This window comes from Carassius auratus, chromosome 13, assembly GCF_003368295.1.
Source record: "Carassius auratus strain Wakin chromosome 13, ASM336829v1, whole genome shotgun sequence".
In the NCBI taxonomy this organism is placed as follows: Eukaryota; Metazoa; Chordata; class Actinopteri; order Cypriniformes; family Cyprinidae; genus Carassius; species Carassius auratus.
Window position 1 is genome coordinate 7,148,069 of NC_039255.1, and position 19,358 is coordinate 7,167,426.

At 38.9% G+C, this 19,358-nt stretch overlaps 1 protein-coding gene across 1 annotated transcript; it reads left to right on the forward strand.

Annotated features, from left to right (window-relative positions):
- Window positions 1-1,306: 1,306 nt before the first annotated feature.
- On the forward strand, window positions 1,307-19,314 carry LOC113112475 (son of sevenless homolog 2-like). The gene is made up of 23 exons (XM_026278081.1): window positions 1,307-1,381; window positions 3,547-3,672; window positions 5,239-5,370; window positions 5,456-5,620; window positions 6,415-6,621; window positions 6,750-6,893; window positions 7,003-7,113; window positions 8,724-8,822; window positions 8,904-9,031; window positions 9,111-9,766; window positions 9,908-9,989; window positions 10,226-10,348; window positions 13,036-13,148; window positions 13,261-13,483; window positions 13,559-13,678; window positions 13,817-13,979; window positions 14,073-14,190; window positions 14,315-14,487; window positions 14,572-14,688; window positions 15,294-15,555; window positions 15,639-15,680; window positions 15,769-15,875; window positions 17,347-19,314. The coding sequence occupies exons 1-23, from the start codon at window positions 1,307-1,309 to the stop codon at window positions 17,896-17,898; spliced, it is 4,038 nt and encodes a 1,345-aa protein (XP_026133866.1). The 3' UTR covers window positions 17,899-19,314.
- The last annotated feature ends 44 nt before the right edge of the window (window positions 19,315-19,358 follow it).

Genomic DNA, 19,358 nt, shown 5'->3' on the forward strand with positions numbered 1-19,358 from the left:
TATGCCAACAGTTGGCAGGCACCATTCACTTCCATACTAGAGAAAAAATACTATATATATAGCATCTTTTGTGTTCAAAAGAAGAAAGAAACTCATACAGGTTTGGAACAAGTGGAGGATGAGTAAATTATGTGTGATAACTAATGGGATAAGTGAACTCATCCCATGATCAGATTCATGAAGCGTTTAAATGATCGTATCACGTGACCATTCCGCACTTGACCACACGATGGCAGTGATTGTCTGGAAATTTGGGGGATTTTTAGATTTATAGTAACTAAAATAATAAGTAATATTAGGAAGTAGCTCTGGCAAAATGCCACGGTCTATTTAAACTTATTTTAAACATTTCATTATTATTTTATTTTATTAATTATTAATTATTACTCAGTGCCATTTTCTTAAAGTCAAATACAATAGTTTAATTGTTAAAATGATTTTGGAATATACGTTTGTGTGCGTGTGTGTTTATTGTGCCAAAATAAAGCATATCTCGTGTGTGCTGTGTTGCTGCGGTCGCTCGCTCGCTCTCTTGCGGGCGATCCCTCCCTCCGGGCTGCGCAGATGCGGGAAGCGCGCGCAGTGAGCAGCTGTGATTACACCGTCATAGACACGAGCGCACTACATTGGAGTTGAATCGGGACGTTGCCAACAACAAAAACAAAGACATTAGCACTCCCCGAATTTTCGTCGGATTATAACGGATTCCGACGTCGCTTTGGTGACTGGGATATGCCCAGCAGACGGACTCCCACAACATGACAGTCTCCCGTTGGAGAAACTGCTGCTCGCGCGCTTCATGAAAAGTCTCGAGGCCACAGAGCCACCGCGCGCCGCCAGATGTGCTGCAGTTAACCGCAGGGACACAATAGTAGCGCGAGACGAACGCCAGCCTGACGACACCCAACGCCTCAATTAACATTTCCCCTTTTGAGAAAGACATGACATCGGCTGTCCTGTTTGAGGAGCAGCTGGGGGAACTGCCCGACTAGCATGTGCGGCTAATTTCGGTATATGTTAGCGGCTAATTAGCGCACGAGCGCTTCGCGAGACACCAGCGACACTCCAACGCCTGTCAGGACAGAGATCCGGACACTTTTACACTCTTCAAAACTGCTTAGATTGATTAAAAACAGTTTTTTTCGCAACAGAATGAGGTACTTCACGTGTCGAAAAGCCTTATTGGTTCGTAAATGTGGTAGAGTTTGAGTTTGTTTTGACCGTGTGTGCGCGCCGTGAGTGCGGATAAACTTGTGTGGTTGTTCCCGGTGCTGGGAGCGCGCGGGGCCGATGCAGAGCCGCAGGCATGCAGCACGACTTCAGCTCCAGCGACGAGAGCAGCGCGAGATGGCGAGGCCTGTTCGTGCAGGCGCTACGAAAGGTACTGACCCTGTTCGGTCCGTCATTCACTCTTGTTGTTTATATTGAATCTCAAGCTTAATGAGTGAGTTTTAATGAGCATTGAAATCTGGAGTTCGCTCCGTATGATGATTTGCACAGCTGTACGTAATGTCTGCTTTTAGACATTTCTAAAGGATGCAGCTATGCAAGATGCAAAGAATGTTTCTTTAAAATTATATAACGGCCTAAACACCATAAAGCCACGGTTTGATAGTTGACATACACTTTGACGCGACATGTCTTGGTCTAGTGTCTAGTTTGGAGAGATCAGTTGGTTGGCTTTTACTTTTTAATTGAGTTTCACCTTACAAAAAGCAGTCCAATGTTTAACTATAATGTCAGGTTAGTCCTTTTAAAAAGTAAAAATTAGACGCACGTACACATGTTTACTTCGCTATCTAAATGGGGACAATTCATAGACTTCTATTGTTTTATATACAGATACACTTTAACTTAAACCCACGCCTACCCCTCAAAGAAAATTTCTGCATTTTTACAATAATAAAAAAAACTTTAATTTTATACCAGTTTTACAAATGGGGATGTCCCCAAATAGGTTTTTGGCGATTTTGTCAGGTTTTGGTCACTTAAGGTGCAAATTTGTCCCCGAAATATAGTTAAGTAGGTACACACACTAATTTAGTAAATTTCTATTTATTTATGTTTGAGATTGAGGGAATCCAGGGCTTCCCTGCCAGAATAAATGACAAAATGTATTCCAGATCTCCCTTCCGTCTTGTTCTTCTCACTACTGCAAGAAAAATATCTCGGCACCATCAGGAGTCTGTGGGAGCAGATGGTGTGTGTGAATGTCTTTGGCTGTGAGAGAAAGAAAGATTTAGGCTGCATCTGATCTGATGCTGAAAATGATTTATGTTTCCAACCAAACAAATCCTTAAAAATATATGTGAAGTTAGTGTCACACTGAGACAGATAAAGAACTTTAATTATAAACAACATATTCACTGATCATTACAATGCAAAAAAGTTCACCCAAAAAGATTAATTAATTTACTCATCCATATGTCATTTCAAACCTGTATGTCTTTCTTTCTTCTGTGGAGCATAAAAGTAAATACTTTAGTTTATAAAATGGAGGTCAGTAGTTACCAACTATCTTCAAAATAATTACTGGTAATGCCCTCCCCAGAAGAAAGTCATAAAAGTTTGGAACATTATGAGGGTGAACAAATATTATCAGAATTTATCGATCAGTCTCAGATCTGTTCCATACAAGTTTTATTATTAATCCAAATCTAAATCTTCAAAATGTAAATATATGGAGAATTGGTTTTTTAAATCTCATCCTGTATGTTTTTCACTCTGGACATACACTCACTAGCGCTCACATCTATCATTTTGTCTGCCTGCTCTCCCATTCTCCACATCAATACTTTTCTGTCTGCTACTATCATCCCCCCATCCCTGGAGAAGACAGAGGGGTAGAGTGTGTGTTTGTATCTGCATGTGTGTATGTGTGTTGTGGGGTCCCAGTAGAGTAGCTCTCAGTGCCTAATGGAGGACAGCATGTAATCAGACACTAGAGCAGAGAGCACAAGCCATCTCTCATCTGTGTATTTGTGTGAGTGTGTATGTGCTTGCATGCATTTGAATTGTTTTTGGTCAGTATTTCACAGTTGCACTGCAGGAGTGGATTAAATCTGTGTTTGAACTTGTGTTCACCTTTAACCTTTCACCCATCATAACACAAATGTTATTTTTCTTATTTGATTTGAAACTGCTTCTGTTTGCTGTGTCTCTCTGCCTGGTTTTGCTAAACTACCTGAACAGACTGCATTCCTATTTCAGGACACAGCCCAGTAAGGGAGGGGGATAAAATCAGAAAGAGTTTTTTTTTATTTTATTTTTTTATTTGTCCACCACAAACTGTGAGCTGAGATGGTGTGTGAGTGTGTATGTCAGATGACGTCAGGTTGCATTTGCAACAGTATGTCTATCTATAAATCTGTGAGAGAGCTGTGATTGCAGACCAGATTTTTAAAATTAACTTTATTTTTACAGTGTTTTTCTTTTCTTTACTTTTCTTTCTTTTCATGTGCATTTGTCTTGGTGATACCATTCAAATGCATTCGTGATTCAGTGTTACAATGAAGTTATAACACTGCTATGTTTTTATATGTGCAGGTGCAGGTACAAGTGCATCCAAACCTGGCTGCTAAAGAAGACGCACTCCAGCACATTGAGGCGCTCATACTACAGCTCCTGAACAAGCTGTGTGTTACACAGCCCAGAACAATAGCTGATGTCGAGGTTAACATAAGTACACATCAGGGATGGGCATTATGAGACACTGTATAGTGTAGTATGGGAGAAATGTGTCAGCTGGCAGCAGTTGTGCTATACATATCTATATATTTATGCTAGGGATGTGCGATATGGTGATATGATTTTGGGCGATTAAAATATCTTCACTATCTGCTAATGAAGAAATATTTTAGTACTGTGCTTCAGCGCACATTCTGTCAGTTGCAGTTCTGGCACATCCTTCTCAATAAACTGTACAATGCAACGTAGATTCACAACAAATGTTAACTCAGTGGTAGAGTTACTCTCACAGGACACTGCTCACAAAAGTACATTATTTGCATGTGCTTTAAAGCCTGTCCAGTTAAAAATTAAATTTGTGTGCAGTTCTGACATGAATACCTGAAGCAGCACACAACTGGACCAATTTATCTTTCGCATCTGACAGCGCTGATACTGTCAGAAATACACAAGGCTTACATATAAACACAGTTGGTTATGTCTAAAGTGAAAGTAAAAAAATGGCTTAAAGCCACAGTACCAAACATGCTGCCGATTGTCATTAAAGGGATAGTTCACACAGAAATAAAATTTCTGTCATTATTTACTCACTCACACATTGTCCCAAACCTGTAATAATTTCTTGTGCTGAACCATTTTTTAACAATATTTTGAAGAATGTGGGTAACCTAACAGTTGCTGGTACCCATTGACTTTGATAGTAGGAAAAGTATACTATGGATGTCACTTGGGACCAGCAACTGTTGAGTTACCAACGTTCTTCAAAATAACTTGTGTTCAACAGAAAAAAGAAACTCATTTGGGTTTCAACTTGAGAGTGATGTATATAGTGTTTTATATTTATATTTATATTTGTTAATTCAGTTTCTTGAATGCTACTGCTAAATACACCTACTGTACCTGAAAAATAAAGCACGGTTTGTTTATTTGCCTATTATGTGTATTTGACAAAGATTTTTATCTTCGCCCACTTTGGCCGAAATATCTTCCATTATTTTTTTTATTTTATATTTTACCTCATAAGGATTTGTTTTTAGAATAGGGAAATTAGGCTGTACTGCTCAGACAACTTGCAAAATAGTAAAACCAACATGAAGAATCATGATTAAATCGTGATATTCCTTAAAAAATAAAATAAAATTGTGATATGATATTTTTGCCATAACGCCCACCTCTAAATTCTGCTGCTATAAGTGGGTTTGACTGCTTTAAATTATTTACATGTGACAGTGGACATACATGGAGGAATGTAAAAATAAAGATTGGCATGTGTCCTAAACAATCAAGACAGGGAAGTTTATTTTTTACTAAAGCATGAAAATTACATAATATTCAGCTGATGTAGCAAACTAGCTTCAAATGAAGCTCTTTCAGTCAAAATCTCTTTAATTTTTATAAATCATATATTTTTCTGAATATAGTAAAATCAAGAGGTAGCCATGACCCTGAATAGTCCCGAACATAGTTAAACACAAATGCATATATATACAGTCTGGCAGTATGTGTTTGCCTGATTAGTTTTGTCACCTTTGGCTTGATGTGTAATCATAGGATCGTGTCCAGAAGACGTTCCCGAATCCCATCGATAAATGGGCCATGGCAGATGCTCAGATGGCGATAGAGAAGCGCAAGCGAAGGAATCCACTGCTGCTACCAGTTGATAAAATACATCCACTACTGAAGGTGCGAAAACTTCAAACACATCATCAGTATTCACACAATGCTAGCTAGCACACAGAGTAACAAGCATCTGGTTTTGTGTGTACAGGAGGTTCTGGGCTATAAGATCGACTATAATGTGTGTCTGTATATCGTTGCTGTACTGGAGTACATTGCAGCCGACATCCTCAAGTTGGCTGGAAACTATGTGAGCAACATTCGACATTTCGAGATTAGCCAGCAAGACATCACTGTCTCCATGTGTGCTGACAAGGTCAGAAGTGTGTGTGTGTCTGTGTGTTTAAAAAATTACTGATTCGTTATGTCTGTATAAATAGTTTTTGTTTCTTGAAAGGTTGGTACGTGTGAAGTTATTGATGAAATTAAATAAATAGTGATGATACACATTTAATTATGACAATTATTACAGTTTATTTCTAATATGTCTGATACAAGATGGAGAAAGACCTTCTTAATCCCTAAGTAAATTATTGATTAAATCAAGATGGGCAATTAATTAAGAAATGGCAATTAAGTAATTATAATTCTCACTAAATTTAATTTAAGTTCATCAAATCTGAATCCTGTGAAATATGTTGACACTGGCACTAGGGTCTACATTAATCTTTATCCAGATGATTCAAAGAAAAATTCAGAGAAGTGTTGTTTTTATTCATTTTGTTTTCATATGTTTCTTATTTTGATTTGTTTTTTAAATACTGTGAGACCATAATATCGTTAAAACCAAATGATCTAAAGTTTTGTGAGGCTCACTGACCTTGACACATCATTATGATCTACAGGGATCTTTTATATTATGTTTATCATTGTTCTTGTTGCTGTTATTTTCAAAATTATTTCAGGCAAATCTGCTGTATTCCATTATACCACAGAAATAAAAATAATAATGAAAGATTATTTTGAATCCGTATGTCTGAATACCACAAACATTAAAGATTAACTGCATAAATTATAGTGAATAGTTGTTATTTATTTGAATTTATTAACAGTCCTAGTATTGCTTTTGTGTGTGTGTGTGTGTGTGTGTGTGTGCGCACTCTCTTTCAGGTGTTAATGGATATGTTCGATCAGGAAGAGGAGATGGGTCTGGTGTCTCAGGGTGTAGAGGAGGTGTCTTCCTCTGGTGTGCTCACATATGATGACCTTGTGCGTCTGGAGATCGCCGAGGAGCGTCAGTATCTGCGGGAACTCGATCTCATCATCAAAGTATTCCGGCAAGCCTTTACGTCCAATAGCAAACTCTTCTCCACTCAGGTGCGTTCTTCTGACCAGTCAGAACATGAGCTAATGGAAATAAGCATTAATACTAGCAGGGATTCGTTGTTTGCTTTCTATTTATTATCATTTATTGTCAGTTTTCTTTCTGCCTGCAATGTGTGTAGGATGTGGAGCTGGCATTCAGTAATATTCTAGAGGTTCACGAGTTAACGGTTAAGCTGTTGGGTCTTATTGAGGATGCTGTAGAAATGACAGCCGATGGAAGTCCGCACCCCCTTGTGGGCAGCTGCTTCGAAGACCTTGCTGAGGTACAGAAACTCAAACACTCATGAGAGTCTAAAACGGAGAAATACATTCATGTATGATGTACATTACTGTGCTGTTAGATATGTTTGTGTGCATATCTGTTGTGTACAGGAGCAGGCGTTTGATCCTTATGAGACACTCTCTCAGGATATCCTCTCTAAAGAATACTGTCAACATTTCAACACTTTGATGTCCCGCCCCACTGTTGCTCTGTACTTCCAGGTCAGTACCAATACTGGCCTCTGATTGGTTCATCTTTTTTTTTCAATCTTGAATTGTTTTTTGGAAGTTTCAAAGTGAAAATGAAAGTGATATTCAAATACTCGGAAATTGTGCCATGCATTTAACCCATCCAAATGCCCACACAGAGTAGTGAACACACACACACACCATGAACAAACACCCAGAGCAGTGGGCAGTCATGTTGCTGTGGTGCCAGGGGAGCAGTTGGGGGTTTGGTGCCTTGGACTAGGGTCTCACCTCAGTCGTGGACTTGAGGGCAGAAGAAATCGCTGGTTATTGACTGACAACTGACAATCACTGCCAGACAAGAGACTCAAACTCGTAAACTTTTGGTTAAGATTCGGACTCTCTAACTATTAGGCCACAAGTCACAGCTACCTATGGCATGTAACCACTAAATTGGTGAGATTAAAAATCTCTATAATTTTTTTGAAATTCATGCTTCACTGTAAAGTGAATTTAGGTGTCACAGCATTATAATGCAGAGTTTGAAAAGTTGATATTAATTTTGAGATTTAATAAAGATTAAATTTAACTGTGGAAAGAAGTGTGCATAATTAAATATCCAATTTCAACAAATACTTATAAATTAATGTAAATAATAATATTGGTTGATAGCTGTTATTCTAGTATTAGTTATGTTTTTTTTTAGTATTTGTTAGTATTTGAATTAGCTTATCATTTTAATTTTAGGTTTAGTTTAAGTTTTAGTAATATTGTTTTGTGCTTTTTGAATATTTCTGTGTAGCTTTGATTTAAATTAGTTTTAGTAATTTTAGTACTAAAACTTATTTTATTCCAGTTAGTTGCCAAGACAGCATTTCTGATTTTAAGTCATCTTTTTTCATCTGATATTTTATTTTTTATTTTTGTTAACAATATCAACACAGATAATTGATATATAACTAATACATTTAAACCGGTTTAAAAACATGAAATATCTCCAGTCACTGAGGATTGTGTTGTTGTTGTTTTTTCTTTTTAAGTTTCAAACTTCTTTATTAATCAGTTTAATTGTTTTTGTAGAGATATAGTTTTTAAGATGTAGGATCATTTTAATCCATGTTTGTTTCACTTTTATCCAGTACTGTGCATCTTAGAAATTAGACTAATTGAACTTGAATGCAACTTGCTTTTTAGTTTCACTATCACTTTCAAGGTTTGTGTTCGCTTGAACTTCTCCTATCAGTCATCTCCCCTTACACTGTGTCCACACCAGATGCGATAGTTGTTGTGTTGCACCGCGCTGTATCAGCTAAAGACTTCTACACTGGACGCGACAAAGTGACCATTGAAAATCAAGTGAAATTTCTGTCAACACATCATAAATAGAATGCGGCAGCAGTTCACTGTCAGGGATTTTTGTAGTGATGCTGCTCCTCTCGCATCTGGTGTAGACACGGTGTTAGGAATCATTCGTTGTTTTCCCTTATGGGGATTCACGCTTCGGGCACATCCCCTAACACCACTCCCCGATGTCATCGTCCATCGTTACGTTTCACTGTAGACATCGCCTCACCCTAATTTGAATTAAAGTCTTCATCTCTGCAGTCATGAGCTCAGATCTTTTGTGTTTTTGTGTGTTTCAGTCAATTGCAGAGGGTTTTAAGGAGGCAGTGCAGTATGTGCTTCCTCAGTTGATGATGGTTCCCGTTTACCACTGCATGCACTACTTTGAACTGTTACAGGTACTAAACACACTTCACTCAATCAGTTACCTACAGCAGTGTAATGTGTCACTTGAGGTTTATGTATCATTGTCTCTGTAGCAATTGCAGGAGTGCAGTGAAGACCAAGACGACAGAGAGTGTTTAAAACAGGCTCAGACTGCACTGATCAACCTACAGTGCAGCATTGAACGGATATATGCTAAACAACAACCACGACGCAAACAAGGGTAATGCAAACTTCATGGTTTGTACACCTACTGTATATGTCAGTACGAAATCCCATTAAAATTTTTCTTTCTCTTTTAGGGAGCCTCTGTATCGGTTATATAGTCGTGCATCTCGCAGCAAACAGGCAGCAATAAAGCGTATGAATGACATCCAGAGGTGTATTGATGGCTGGGAAGGCAGAGATATCGGCCAGTGCTGCAGCCAGTTCATCATGGAGGGGGCGCTTTTACGGACCGGAGCTAAACACGAACGGCACAATTTCCTGTTTGATGGCCTCATGATAAGCTGCAAAGCCAACCAGAGCTCCAGGTTGCCGGGAGCAGGCAGTGGGGCCGAGTTTCGTCTGAAAGAGAAGTTTGTTTTACGCAAGTATCGCATTGTAGATCGTGAGGATTCACCAGATTTTTGTCATGCATTTGAGCTGGTGGGCCGCGAGGAAAGCAGTGCTGTGTTCAGCGCGCGTTCAGCGGAAGAGAAGAGTGCATGGATGGCTGCGCTGGTCACGCTACAGTACCGTCCCACTCTGGACCGCATGTTGGACACCGTCCTGCACCGCGAGGAACAAGCACAACCGCTGAGGCTGCCGTCACCGGACATCTACCGGTTTGCTATACAGGATTCTGAGGAGAACATTGTATTTGAGGAGGGAGCGCAGCGCAAGACTGGAATCCCCATTATTAAGGCCGGGACAGTTGTCAAGCTTATCGAGAGACTGACGTACCACATGTATGCAGGTACAGAATAAAACACTCCTTTAGATCTGAAGGTCTACAAGAAAGAAATTCAGTCACCAAACCTTTGCATACTAGTGTTTCTCTGTTATTTGTGTCTGTCCCTGCATGCCATTATAAGTACTGTTCTTCTTTTCCACACAGACCCAAATTTTGTGCGTACATTTCTGACTACATATCGTTCTTTCTGTAAACCACAAGACCTGCTCACACTACTGATTGAAAGGTAAAGCACACATACACTTGTGTCGCACACATGTTCAGCCACTGAGAAGAGAGGAATTAAATTAAATTATTCATAGCTCTGGCATCACTCTAAAATGCCTGCTTGTCCATCAGGGAGTTTGTTGCATTTACACAACTGAACGTTGTTTGCTGTTTCTTGTTGTTTCCCTTTCATGTTAGGATATACAGTGTATATGCATGCAATTTAGTTTTACTTGTGTCCCCATGATGCTTCAGGATTGAGATTCCAGAGCCAGAGCCATCTGAAGCAGACCGAGAGGCACTCTGGAATGGAGAGCAACCGATGGCAGCTGAGCTTCAGAGATTTCGCAGGGAATATGTGCAGCCTGTCCAGCTCAGGTAAAACACACATTCTCATTTGCCAAGCAAACTCAAGCATGATGCACTCGTGATATTATAATAACTTAAAATAACTGTTTTCTCTTTGAATATATCTTAAAAATTTGATTTATTGCAGTGATGGCAAAGTTGAATTTTCAGCAGCCATTACTCCAGTCTTTAGAAATCAATTCTAATATGCTGATTTGGTGCTCATAATTAGAAACATTTCTAATTATTATCAATGTTGAAAATGGTTGTTCTGCTTAATATTTTTGTACAAACCATGATGCATTTTTTTCATGATTCATTGAAGCTTCAAAAGAACAGCATTTAGTTGAAATGTAAATATTTTGCAATATAACAGCAAAACGTCTTCAATGTCACTTTGATAGATTGAATGCATGCATGTTCTGCATGTCTGTGTTAATGAATGGCGCAGAAGGGTGACTTCATTTATTACACACACATGACAGTGATTTCAGCTTCTGTCGTCTCACAAAATGAGGATGTAAACACATGAAGAACATCTCCAGAATTGCATTGAGTCACTGCATGAGCATTTGACAGTTTGATTTGAGTATAACTAGCGTCACATCACATAACACAGAACTGTAAAGGTATTCATGGTCACCCGTCAAAATAAAAATCAGGTTTAATGTAAAGGCAAGTATTTGCCTTTACATTAAATGTATTACTATTGTTCAGCGGAATGTTTATAGCCTACTACTACTACTACTACTACTACTAAAATGAAATAATATATTTTTAAGGAATAATCACACAACATTTCTTCCATGTTTTATTTTTAATAATAAATCCCCTTTGTTTACCAAACAATTAAGTTTGCTTAATTTTCAGTAATTAAAATAAAAATTAAATGCATGTTTTATGCCTTCATTTGATAACCAGAAAAATTTAAATACACAACAGAATTTCTGAGAGAGAAAAAACATTTCATAAGTATATTTTAAGAAAAACATATGGTGAAGAAAAAATAAAACATTTCATAGGGCCCTATACATGTAATTGTTGTTAAACTTTTAATAAATAGTTGTGAAAATGTTTAAGTGTTATGATTTTAATTAATTAGACATGCTTTTTAGGCATGCTTTTTGATTAATACAATTAAATGTAACCATTAAAAAGGAGTTTAGAAAAATTATATATATATAGTTCTCTTTTAGAGAACTACAGACCAGTTTCTCTTCTTCCTTTCATTGCAAAAACACTTGAACAAGCTGTTTTCAACCAAGTCTCTACATTTCTCACACACAACAACCTCCTTGACAGCAACCAATCTGGCTTCAGAAGTGGACATTCAACTGAGATTCTGTCATTCAGAAACATGGCTTTTCATACCACTGCTATGCTGATGACACTCAACTCTACCTCTCATTCCATTCTGATGATTCGACGGTTGCTATTCGCATCTCAGCTTGTCTAACAGACATTTCTTCCTGGATGATGGACCATCACCTTCTACTCAACCTTGCCAAGACAGAACTGCTTGTGATTCCAGCAAACCCATCGTTTCATCACAATTTCACCATCAAGTTAGGCACATCAACCACAACTCCTTCAAAAACAGCTAGAAGCCTAGGAGTTATGATTGATGATCAGCTGACTTTCTCAGGCCACATTGCTAAAACTGTCAGATCCTGCAGATTTGCTTTATTCAACATCAAGATGATCAAGCCCTTTCTTTCAGACCATGCTGCACAACTCCTTGTTCAAGCTCTTGTTCTGTCCAGGCTGGACTATTGCAATGCCCTCTTGGCAGGTCTTCCAGCCAGATCTATCAAACCTTTACAATTAATTCAGAATGCGGCAGCAAGATTAATTTTTAATGAGACAAAAACGAATACACGTCACACCTCTGTTTATCAATTTGCACTGGCTTCCAATAGCTGCTCGCATAAAATTCAAGGCATTGATGTTTGCCTACAAAACTACCACTGGCTCTGCACCCATTTACCTAAATTCGTTACTTCAGACTTATGTGTCCTCTAGAAGCTTGCATTCTGCAAGTGAACATCGCTTGATTGTGCCATCCCAAAGAAGCACAAAGTCATTTTTAGGGACATTTAAATTAAATGTTCCCTTCTGCTGGAATGAACTCCCCAACTCAATCCGAGCAGCTGAGTCCTTAGCCATCTTCAAGAATCGGCTTAAAACACATCTCTTCCATCTTTATTTGACCCTCTAACTTTAACACTCATTATTCTAATTCTATTCTTAAAAAAAAATCTAACTACCTTTCTAATCTTTTTGTATTCTATTTTCTTTTCATTAATTATGCAATTGTATGTCTGTGTGTGTGTGTGTGTGTGTGTGTGTGTGTGTGTGCGTGTAAAAGATCTCTAACACTAGCTTGCTCTTTTCTTTTCTTTTTTTCTATCTGTTTCCTTTTTATTTATTATATTATTTAAAATCCCATGCTTCGTGTATGTGTTAACCTAACTGAGACTTGTTATAGCACTTATATATCATTGCTCTTTTTGTTGTTTTTGATTGCTTCCACTGTCTTCATCTGTAAGTTGCTTTGGATAAAAGCAACTTAATGAATAAATGTAAATATATATAAAAAAAAAAAAATTTGTAAGGCTCAACCATCCCGTTTGGTTCATTTCAGTCAGTGTTACCCCATACAGTCCTGCTGATAGTGCCTGTGAGCACGTCAATCTAATGTCTGTATGTGTGTCTAGGGTTCTGAATGTATTCCGTCAGTGGGTAGAACATCATTTTTATGACTTTGAGAATGATCCTGAACTCAGCTGTGGACTTGAAGAATACCTCATCAGCACCACACAACTTAGAGGTACGTACACACACTCTAACATTTCTGATGCATGCATGACGTATGAGCATGTAGATATCATATTTACACATACACAGATTTAGAGACTGGGTTCTGATATTCTGTTTTTCAGGTAAATCGATGCGCAAGTGGGTGGAGTCTATCATCAAGATCATGAGACGGAAGAAACAAACTCAATCTAATGGGATCAGTCACAACATCACCTTTGAGAGCCCACCTCCTCCTATTGAATGGCACATCAGCCGTCCCGGGAACTTTGACTGCTTCGATCTCATGACTCTTCATCCAATAGAAATTGCTCGTCAGTTAACACTTCTAGAGTCTGATCTGTACAGGTGAGCCAGTCAGAACTATAAGCATATGTTTGGATAACAGTACACTGTCTGACTATTGTACATTTGTGTACATAGAGCCGTTCGTCCATCTGAGCTGGTAGGAAGCGTTTGGACAAAGGAAGATAAAGAGAAGAATTCTCCTAATCTGCTAAGGATGATTAGACACACAACCAACCTGACACTGTGGTTTGAAAAGTGAGTAACTAGCTCATAGCCAGCTGCATCATCTCCACAAACAGTACAACACATTTTATATTGCAGAAAAACATCTTCTCCATTCTTGATGCTATCAGTTCTGTAAGTCAATTCTTTGTTTCTCTTTCTGTCACTCAGGTGTATAGTAGAGGCTGAAAATGTGGACGAGAGGGTTGCTGTATTCTCTCGTATTATTGAAATCCTGCAGGTATTTCAAGAGCTCAATAACTTTAATGGAGTTTTGGAGATTGTAAGCGCCATTAACTCAGTACCGGTGTATCGTCTCGACCACACATTTGAGGTGACCTGTTCATTCATTATGCAATCACAGTGCGAATCAGAAAAGTAACTGACAGATAATAATGGAATATGTGGTTATGTTGTGTATATGTAGGCTGTGCCTGAGAGGAAAAGGAGGATTCTAGAGGAAGCTGTTGAACTCAGTCAAGATCATTTTAAGAAATACCTCGCCAAGCTCAAATCCATCAACCCGCCTTGTGTACCTTTCTTTGGTAAGAGATAGAGCTGCTTTGTAACAAACTGGCATACATTTTGACATCAACATTTTGAACAGTATTGTGTGTGTGTGTAGTGTACTTATGTGATGTTTCCTGTCTGTTTGCTCTGTGTATTCAGGTATCTACCTGACTAACATTCTGAAGACTGAAGAGGGAAATCCAGATTTTCTAAAACGTGATGGAAAAGAACTGATCAACTTTAGCAAAAGACGCAAAGTAGCAGAAATCACTGGAGAAATCCAGCAGTACCAGAACCAACCCTACTGCCTCAAAGTCGAATACGAAATAAAGGTTTACATGTTGATCACTCACTCTCGGCTGTTTTGTTTCCCTCCGTCTAGTTCTTATGTGTCTAAGAGATTGTTTGTCTTGTAGAGGTTTTTTGAGAATCTGAATCCCATGGAAAACATGAGTGAGAAGGAGTTTTCTGACTACCTGTTCAACAAGTCTCTAGAGATCGAGCCACGGAACTGCAGACAGCCACCCAGATTTGTGAGTTTTTTTGTTAAAAGCATTATGTCTATATATAAATATATATGTCTGCATTTATCAGTTTTAATTTTCAAATAATTAAAACAACAAAAAAATTGTATTGACAACTAATTTATTTATTTGGCAGCAATGTTGTTGTTGTTGTTGTTATAAGTTTATAGTTTATTGGGTGAGGTTGGATTATTTATTGTATTTATTTTGGACATTTTGGCTTGTAATTAATAAACAATTAAATTAATTTAAATTAAAGCTATAATAATAGTAAAAATAGTAGTAGTAATAAAATAAGAACAAAAAAATCTCACTAATCGACTGGACATTTGTTGGAAACCATTTTTGCGTGAAATATTTTCTAAACCTATTTTCTATGTATACAGTTCATGTTGATGCTTGTTGATGTTGAAATCTGTAGATTAGCACATCCCTATTACAGATCCACGCCTTCTTTATGAACATTGATGGGACCAGATGGATTTATTCTATAAAAGATTAATCTCTTGAGATGAATATAATGGAGAGATTGTGTTGTGTTGATGAGTAAAGTGAGGTGGTTTAAGTTTATAACATTGTGTTGGTTTTACAACTGAGTGTGTTGTGTCTTTTAGCCCAGAAAGACTACGTATTCTCTGAAGTCTCCTGGCATTCGACCAGTGCGGCAAGCATCAGGAGGAGGAGGCACTCTGAAAGGTCACCCAGTGCCATTAGAACGAGAACCACCTCACAAAATCACTTTCAGGAGCATTGCAGAAGCAGAACCTGAGATCCCCCCTTCTCTCCCAACCTCTCCAAACACCCCCACACCTCCACAGTCTGCCAGCTCTGACCTCAACTCTGTGTTCATGGAGCATGACCTGAGCAGCTCCTATGGTGAGAGAAGATCAGCTAGTAAACATGTGCATAATTTTTTTCCCCTGAAATGCTTAAATGTCATTTTGTTTGTTTTGCTGCAGGTAACAACAGCATATTTGCCTCAGTTTTCCTGCCTCAGTCCAGTAAGTGTGAAGTCATAAATTTCCCAAAACAGAGTTCTCTTGCTTTATGTGAAGGACTGTGAGACTGTGTGTTTTCTCTCTTTGTCAGAGTTTCAGTCTGTGTCGTGTGGCAGTTTACACCATTTAACTGGGGATGAGCTGCTTATACCCCCTCCATTACCTCCCCGCAGGAAAGATACCTCTTCAGAGACCAAGGTGACTTGCATACAGTGTTGAGGAAGTTACTTTGAAACATGCTTTGAAACAAGTCCACACACATAAAAATTAAAGCTCCAAAAAACATTTTAAAAAATGGTTTTTATTTGGAGCTATAATTTCCAACACGCTGACATTGTGTTTGTTTTTTATATGTATCATTTTCTGTCCTGCTCCTGAACCCCTTTTTTGGGGGTCTTTTTGGTTGTGCTCACCTTTTTGCATTTCTTTGAAACTATACATGATGCTCATGATTTAAAGAGTTGACAACATATCTAGTAACATATTTTAACAAAATATTTTACTACAAAATTTAATCTTTTTTTAATCATTACGTTTTAATAGTTTTCCTATAGCACTTTCCTGAATGCTTTCATTTTTGGTCTTTATTGATACCTGTAATTTAATTTGCTTTTATTTTTAAATATAAGGTATAGAAACCGAAAGAATATCATTTTCGTTGGCTTAATTTGCATAGGATTAGATGTTTTCTTTAGAGATGCACCGATCGATCGGCCAGGGATCGGAATCAGCTGATTTTTCCTCACGATTGCCCCGTATCGGTGACTGACCAATCAGTCTTCTCTTCTTTCTGATTTCAAGCCGTTTTTTACAGGCAATATCAAAATAAACACAGTCAGTTTTTGGAACATTAAATATTTGAGAAAGAGAACGCATGTTGTGTAACAGTATATTGGGTCCGTGGATAAACTCTTAAAGGGACTGCAGACAAAGATCCCTGCTTCTGTCTGTCAAGATAATCAAAGAACAAAAGACAAGGAATATCCTTTCTGCTCTTAATAAATACGTTCTATAACTTTAATGGTAAGCATTAATTTTATTTAATTTTAACAATGAAGACTATAAAATTTAAATTTGATAAAAATGTACATTTAATAACTTTAATTTCTGTAGTATTTCTAACCTGAATAAAAACGTAACCTAAAAATGTCGTTTCATAGCTTTATTGCATTTTCAATTTTTTTATTTGCTCTTATTTTATAAATGTCTTTTTACTTGTGTTTTTTTTTTATTTGCGTTGAAGAAAAGTCGATTTTGTTTGTGCTGTCAATTATAGTTCTTGGGGGAAAAAAATTGTAATCAGCAAAAAATCTGTATCGGCAGATCACACTAACAAAAAAACAAATCGGAATTGGCCAAGAAAATTGCAGTTGGTGCATCTCTAGTTTTCTTCATTCATTTCAAGTTTAAATGAAAAATTTCCCTATTCAAAACATTTTGAGGTAAAAAAAGATGGAAAAAAAGAGCACATTACTTTAAGCATTCGTGAGACTTGTGAAAATGCTTCTATTAACTTGTATTTTGTTTTCTAATTCATTACTTAAATGAATTATGAATTAAATGAATTTGTCCTCCTGTTTACTGAGATAATTTTAGTCAGTTTCATAGGCTTTCATCATTGCATCATGTGCTGTCACATTTACATGAGTGCATTCTATCCTGTTTTAAGTTAAGTTTCAGATCTGAAAGTCCCCCTGCCATTCCACCACGACAGCCACCACCTCCTCGCCTGCAACCACGTGTTCCAGTGATCAATGGGCCAACAGATGGGCCCCTGCCGAGCCCTCCACCCCCTCTGCCCCGCGATCCCCTTCCAGACACACCTCCACCAGTTCCGCAACGACCACCAGAGATCTTCATCAACTACCCAGTGAACATGCAGCCGTCTCCAGGAGGCCGTTTCGCCTGGGACTTCACCAGCTCGCCTAGCACTCCCAACACCCCTCCTGGGACTCCCTCACCCCGTGCTCTGGCCCCCGGCACACCTTCTCCACGTGTGCCTCGGCGCCCCTGCACACACAGTGTCAGTCAACCCATGCTGGTCCACCTCCCCCCGCCCACTCAGGCCCCTCCCATACCACCTCGGCACAACTCCACCCCCGCACTGCCAAAACTGCCACCCAAGACTTACAAAAGAGAGCTCTCTCAATCCACACACACGCTCTCACAGCCATCCATACACACTCTTTCACTAGTTGACAACAGGGACAGCAACGAATAAGAGCATCACTCCCTGAAATACAGTGTGTGTGTGTGTGTGTGTGTTAACAACGTTTAACCTGGAACCAGACAATCTGAAGCTAATAAAAACCTGAAGATGCTCATTGCTCTTAAGGAATATTATTATCTCTCATTTTTCACATCCATCACGTGATGTTCAGCATGCAGAACTACGCAAGGTCATGTGCTCGTCAACAGCAACTTCACTGATGGGAATGCTGCTCTGAGACCTTTCACCACCGTCAGACTCTGCTGTGGATGTTTATTTGGTTGCAGTTCAAGGGTCAACCAGGGTTTAACCCAAACACCCTCAGCACGCTTCTCTTCGGTTGCCTTTAACTAATCGCCGTGACCTTGACCAGAGATTGTACCCTTCAGGTGAACTCATAAAGTTTGGGAGAGCTTTTTTCCTGAAGTTTTGGTGAGAGCTTTTTCCTTACACTATTTAAAGCCAATATGATGTCTTAACCCCTCCCCTCCAAGGCATACTCATCTATTCCTGGATTCATCACAAGCCACACCCCTCTTCTGATGCTTACGACCCCCGATTTCCGCACCAGACTCTTAATGTGCCTTCAATATCAGTTCTGAACAAAATTGAAGTGTATGAAAGAATTTGCCTTTACCATGCTTAGAACAAATGTCTAGACAACACCTCTGTTCGTCCGTTTGTGTGCGTGCGCTCCAAGTATTTTGTACAGTGACATATCTGCCCTCACTGCTCAGCTCGGTGCCGTGGCGGCCCCGATGCTGATATATCTACTGACAATCTCAGTCTGAGACCCACCGGATTCACACACTGTTGTAGAGTGTTTTGTGTGGACCAGTGTCTAGTTTGTGTGTCTTAATAGTGTGCGGTGAGCCTTTTTTGCACTTTAGGGCAGTACTGTTACAGAGAAGCAGAGGACTCAAACTCACAATCCTGTGACCTTATGACCCTGTCCTGCTAACCCCCGTCCTCTGGGCTGGTCAGGACAACCGTCGGGCTGTTTCCCAAAACTCATGAACTTTGGGACACCGCGCTGGGGTCAGAATGTTGTATTGTAATCTATTGTAAATCACGCCTCCTGCTCTCATTCAGGTCCGCTCCATCAACCAAACCAGGTCCATACAGGAAGGGCTTCATCACCAGAGCAATTCCTATCCAATCGACCACGGAAATGGTCTCCGAGGCGATCAGCCATAGAGGGACTGGAGTGTTTTGTAGTGATGTCACATCCTGTATGTGTAGAATTTCATCCTGGCCACTCCCACAGAGATGATTGGTCAGTTGGTCTGAAGTGTTAGTAATTCCTGAAAAACTCACTGTTTGTGTGCGTGTGTGTGTGTGTGCGTGCGTGCGCATACACAGCCTGTAACTGCTTTTGTACCATGTTCTCCATGAGACTCATTAATAAACTCGCAGTCTTATTTTCTACTGAACGTTTTTATTCCTCTGTTTATGTGCATTCTGTTACATCA

What these genes read in the sequence shown, in the direction of transcription:
- LOC113112475 (XM_026278081.1), top strand. Translation starts at nt 1,307, where the DNA reads ATGCAGCACGACTTCAGCTCCAGCGACGAGAGCAGCGCGAGATGGCGA. An exon ending in GCTTCGAAGACCTTGCTGAG is followed by an intron (nt 6,894 to 7,002) that starts GTACAGAAACTC and finishes TGTTGTGTACAG; the next exon opens with GAGCAGGCGTTTGATCCTTA. An exon ending in CTAGAGTCTGATCTGTACAG is followed by an intron (nt 13,484 to 13,558) that starts GTGAGCCAGTCA and finishes TTGTGTACATAG; the next exon opens with AGCCGTTCGTCCATCTGAGC.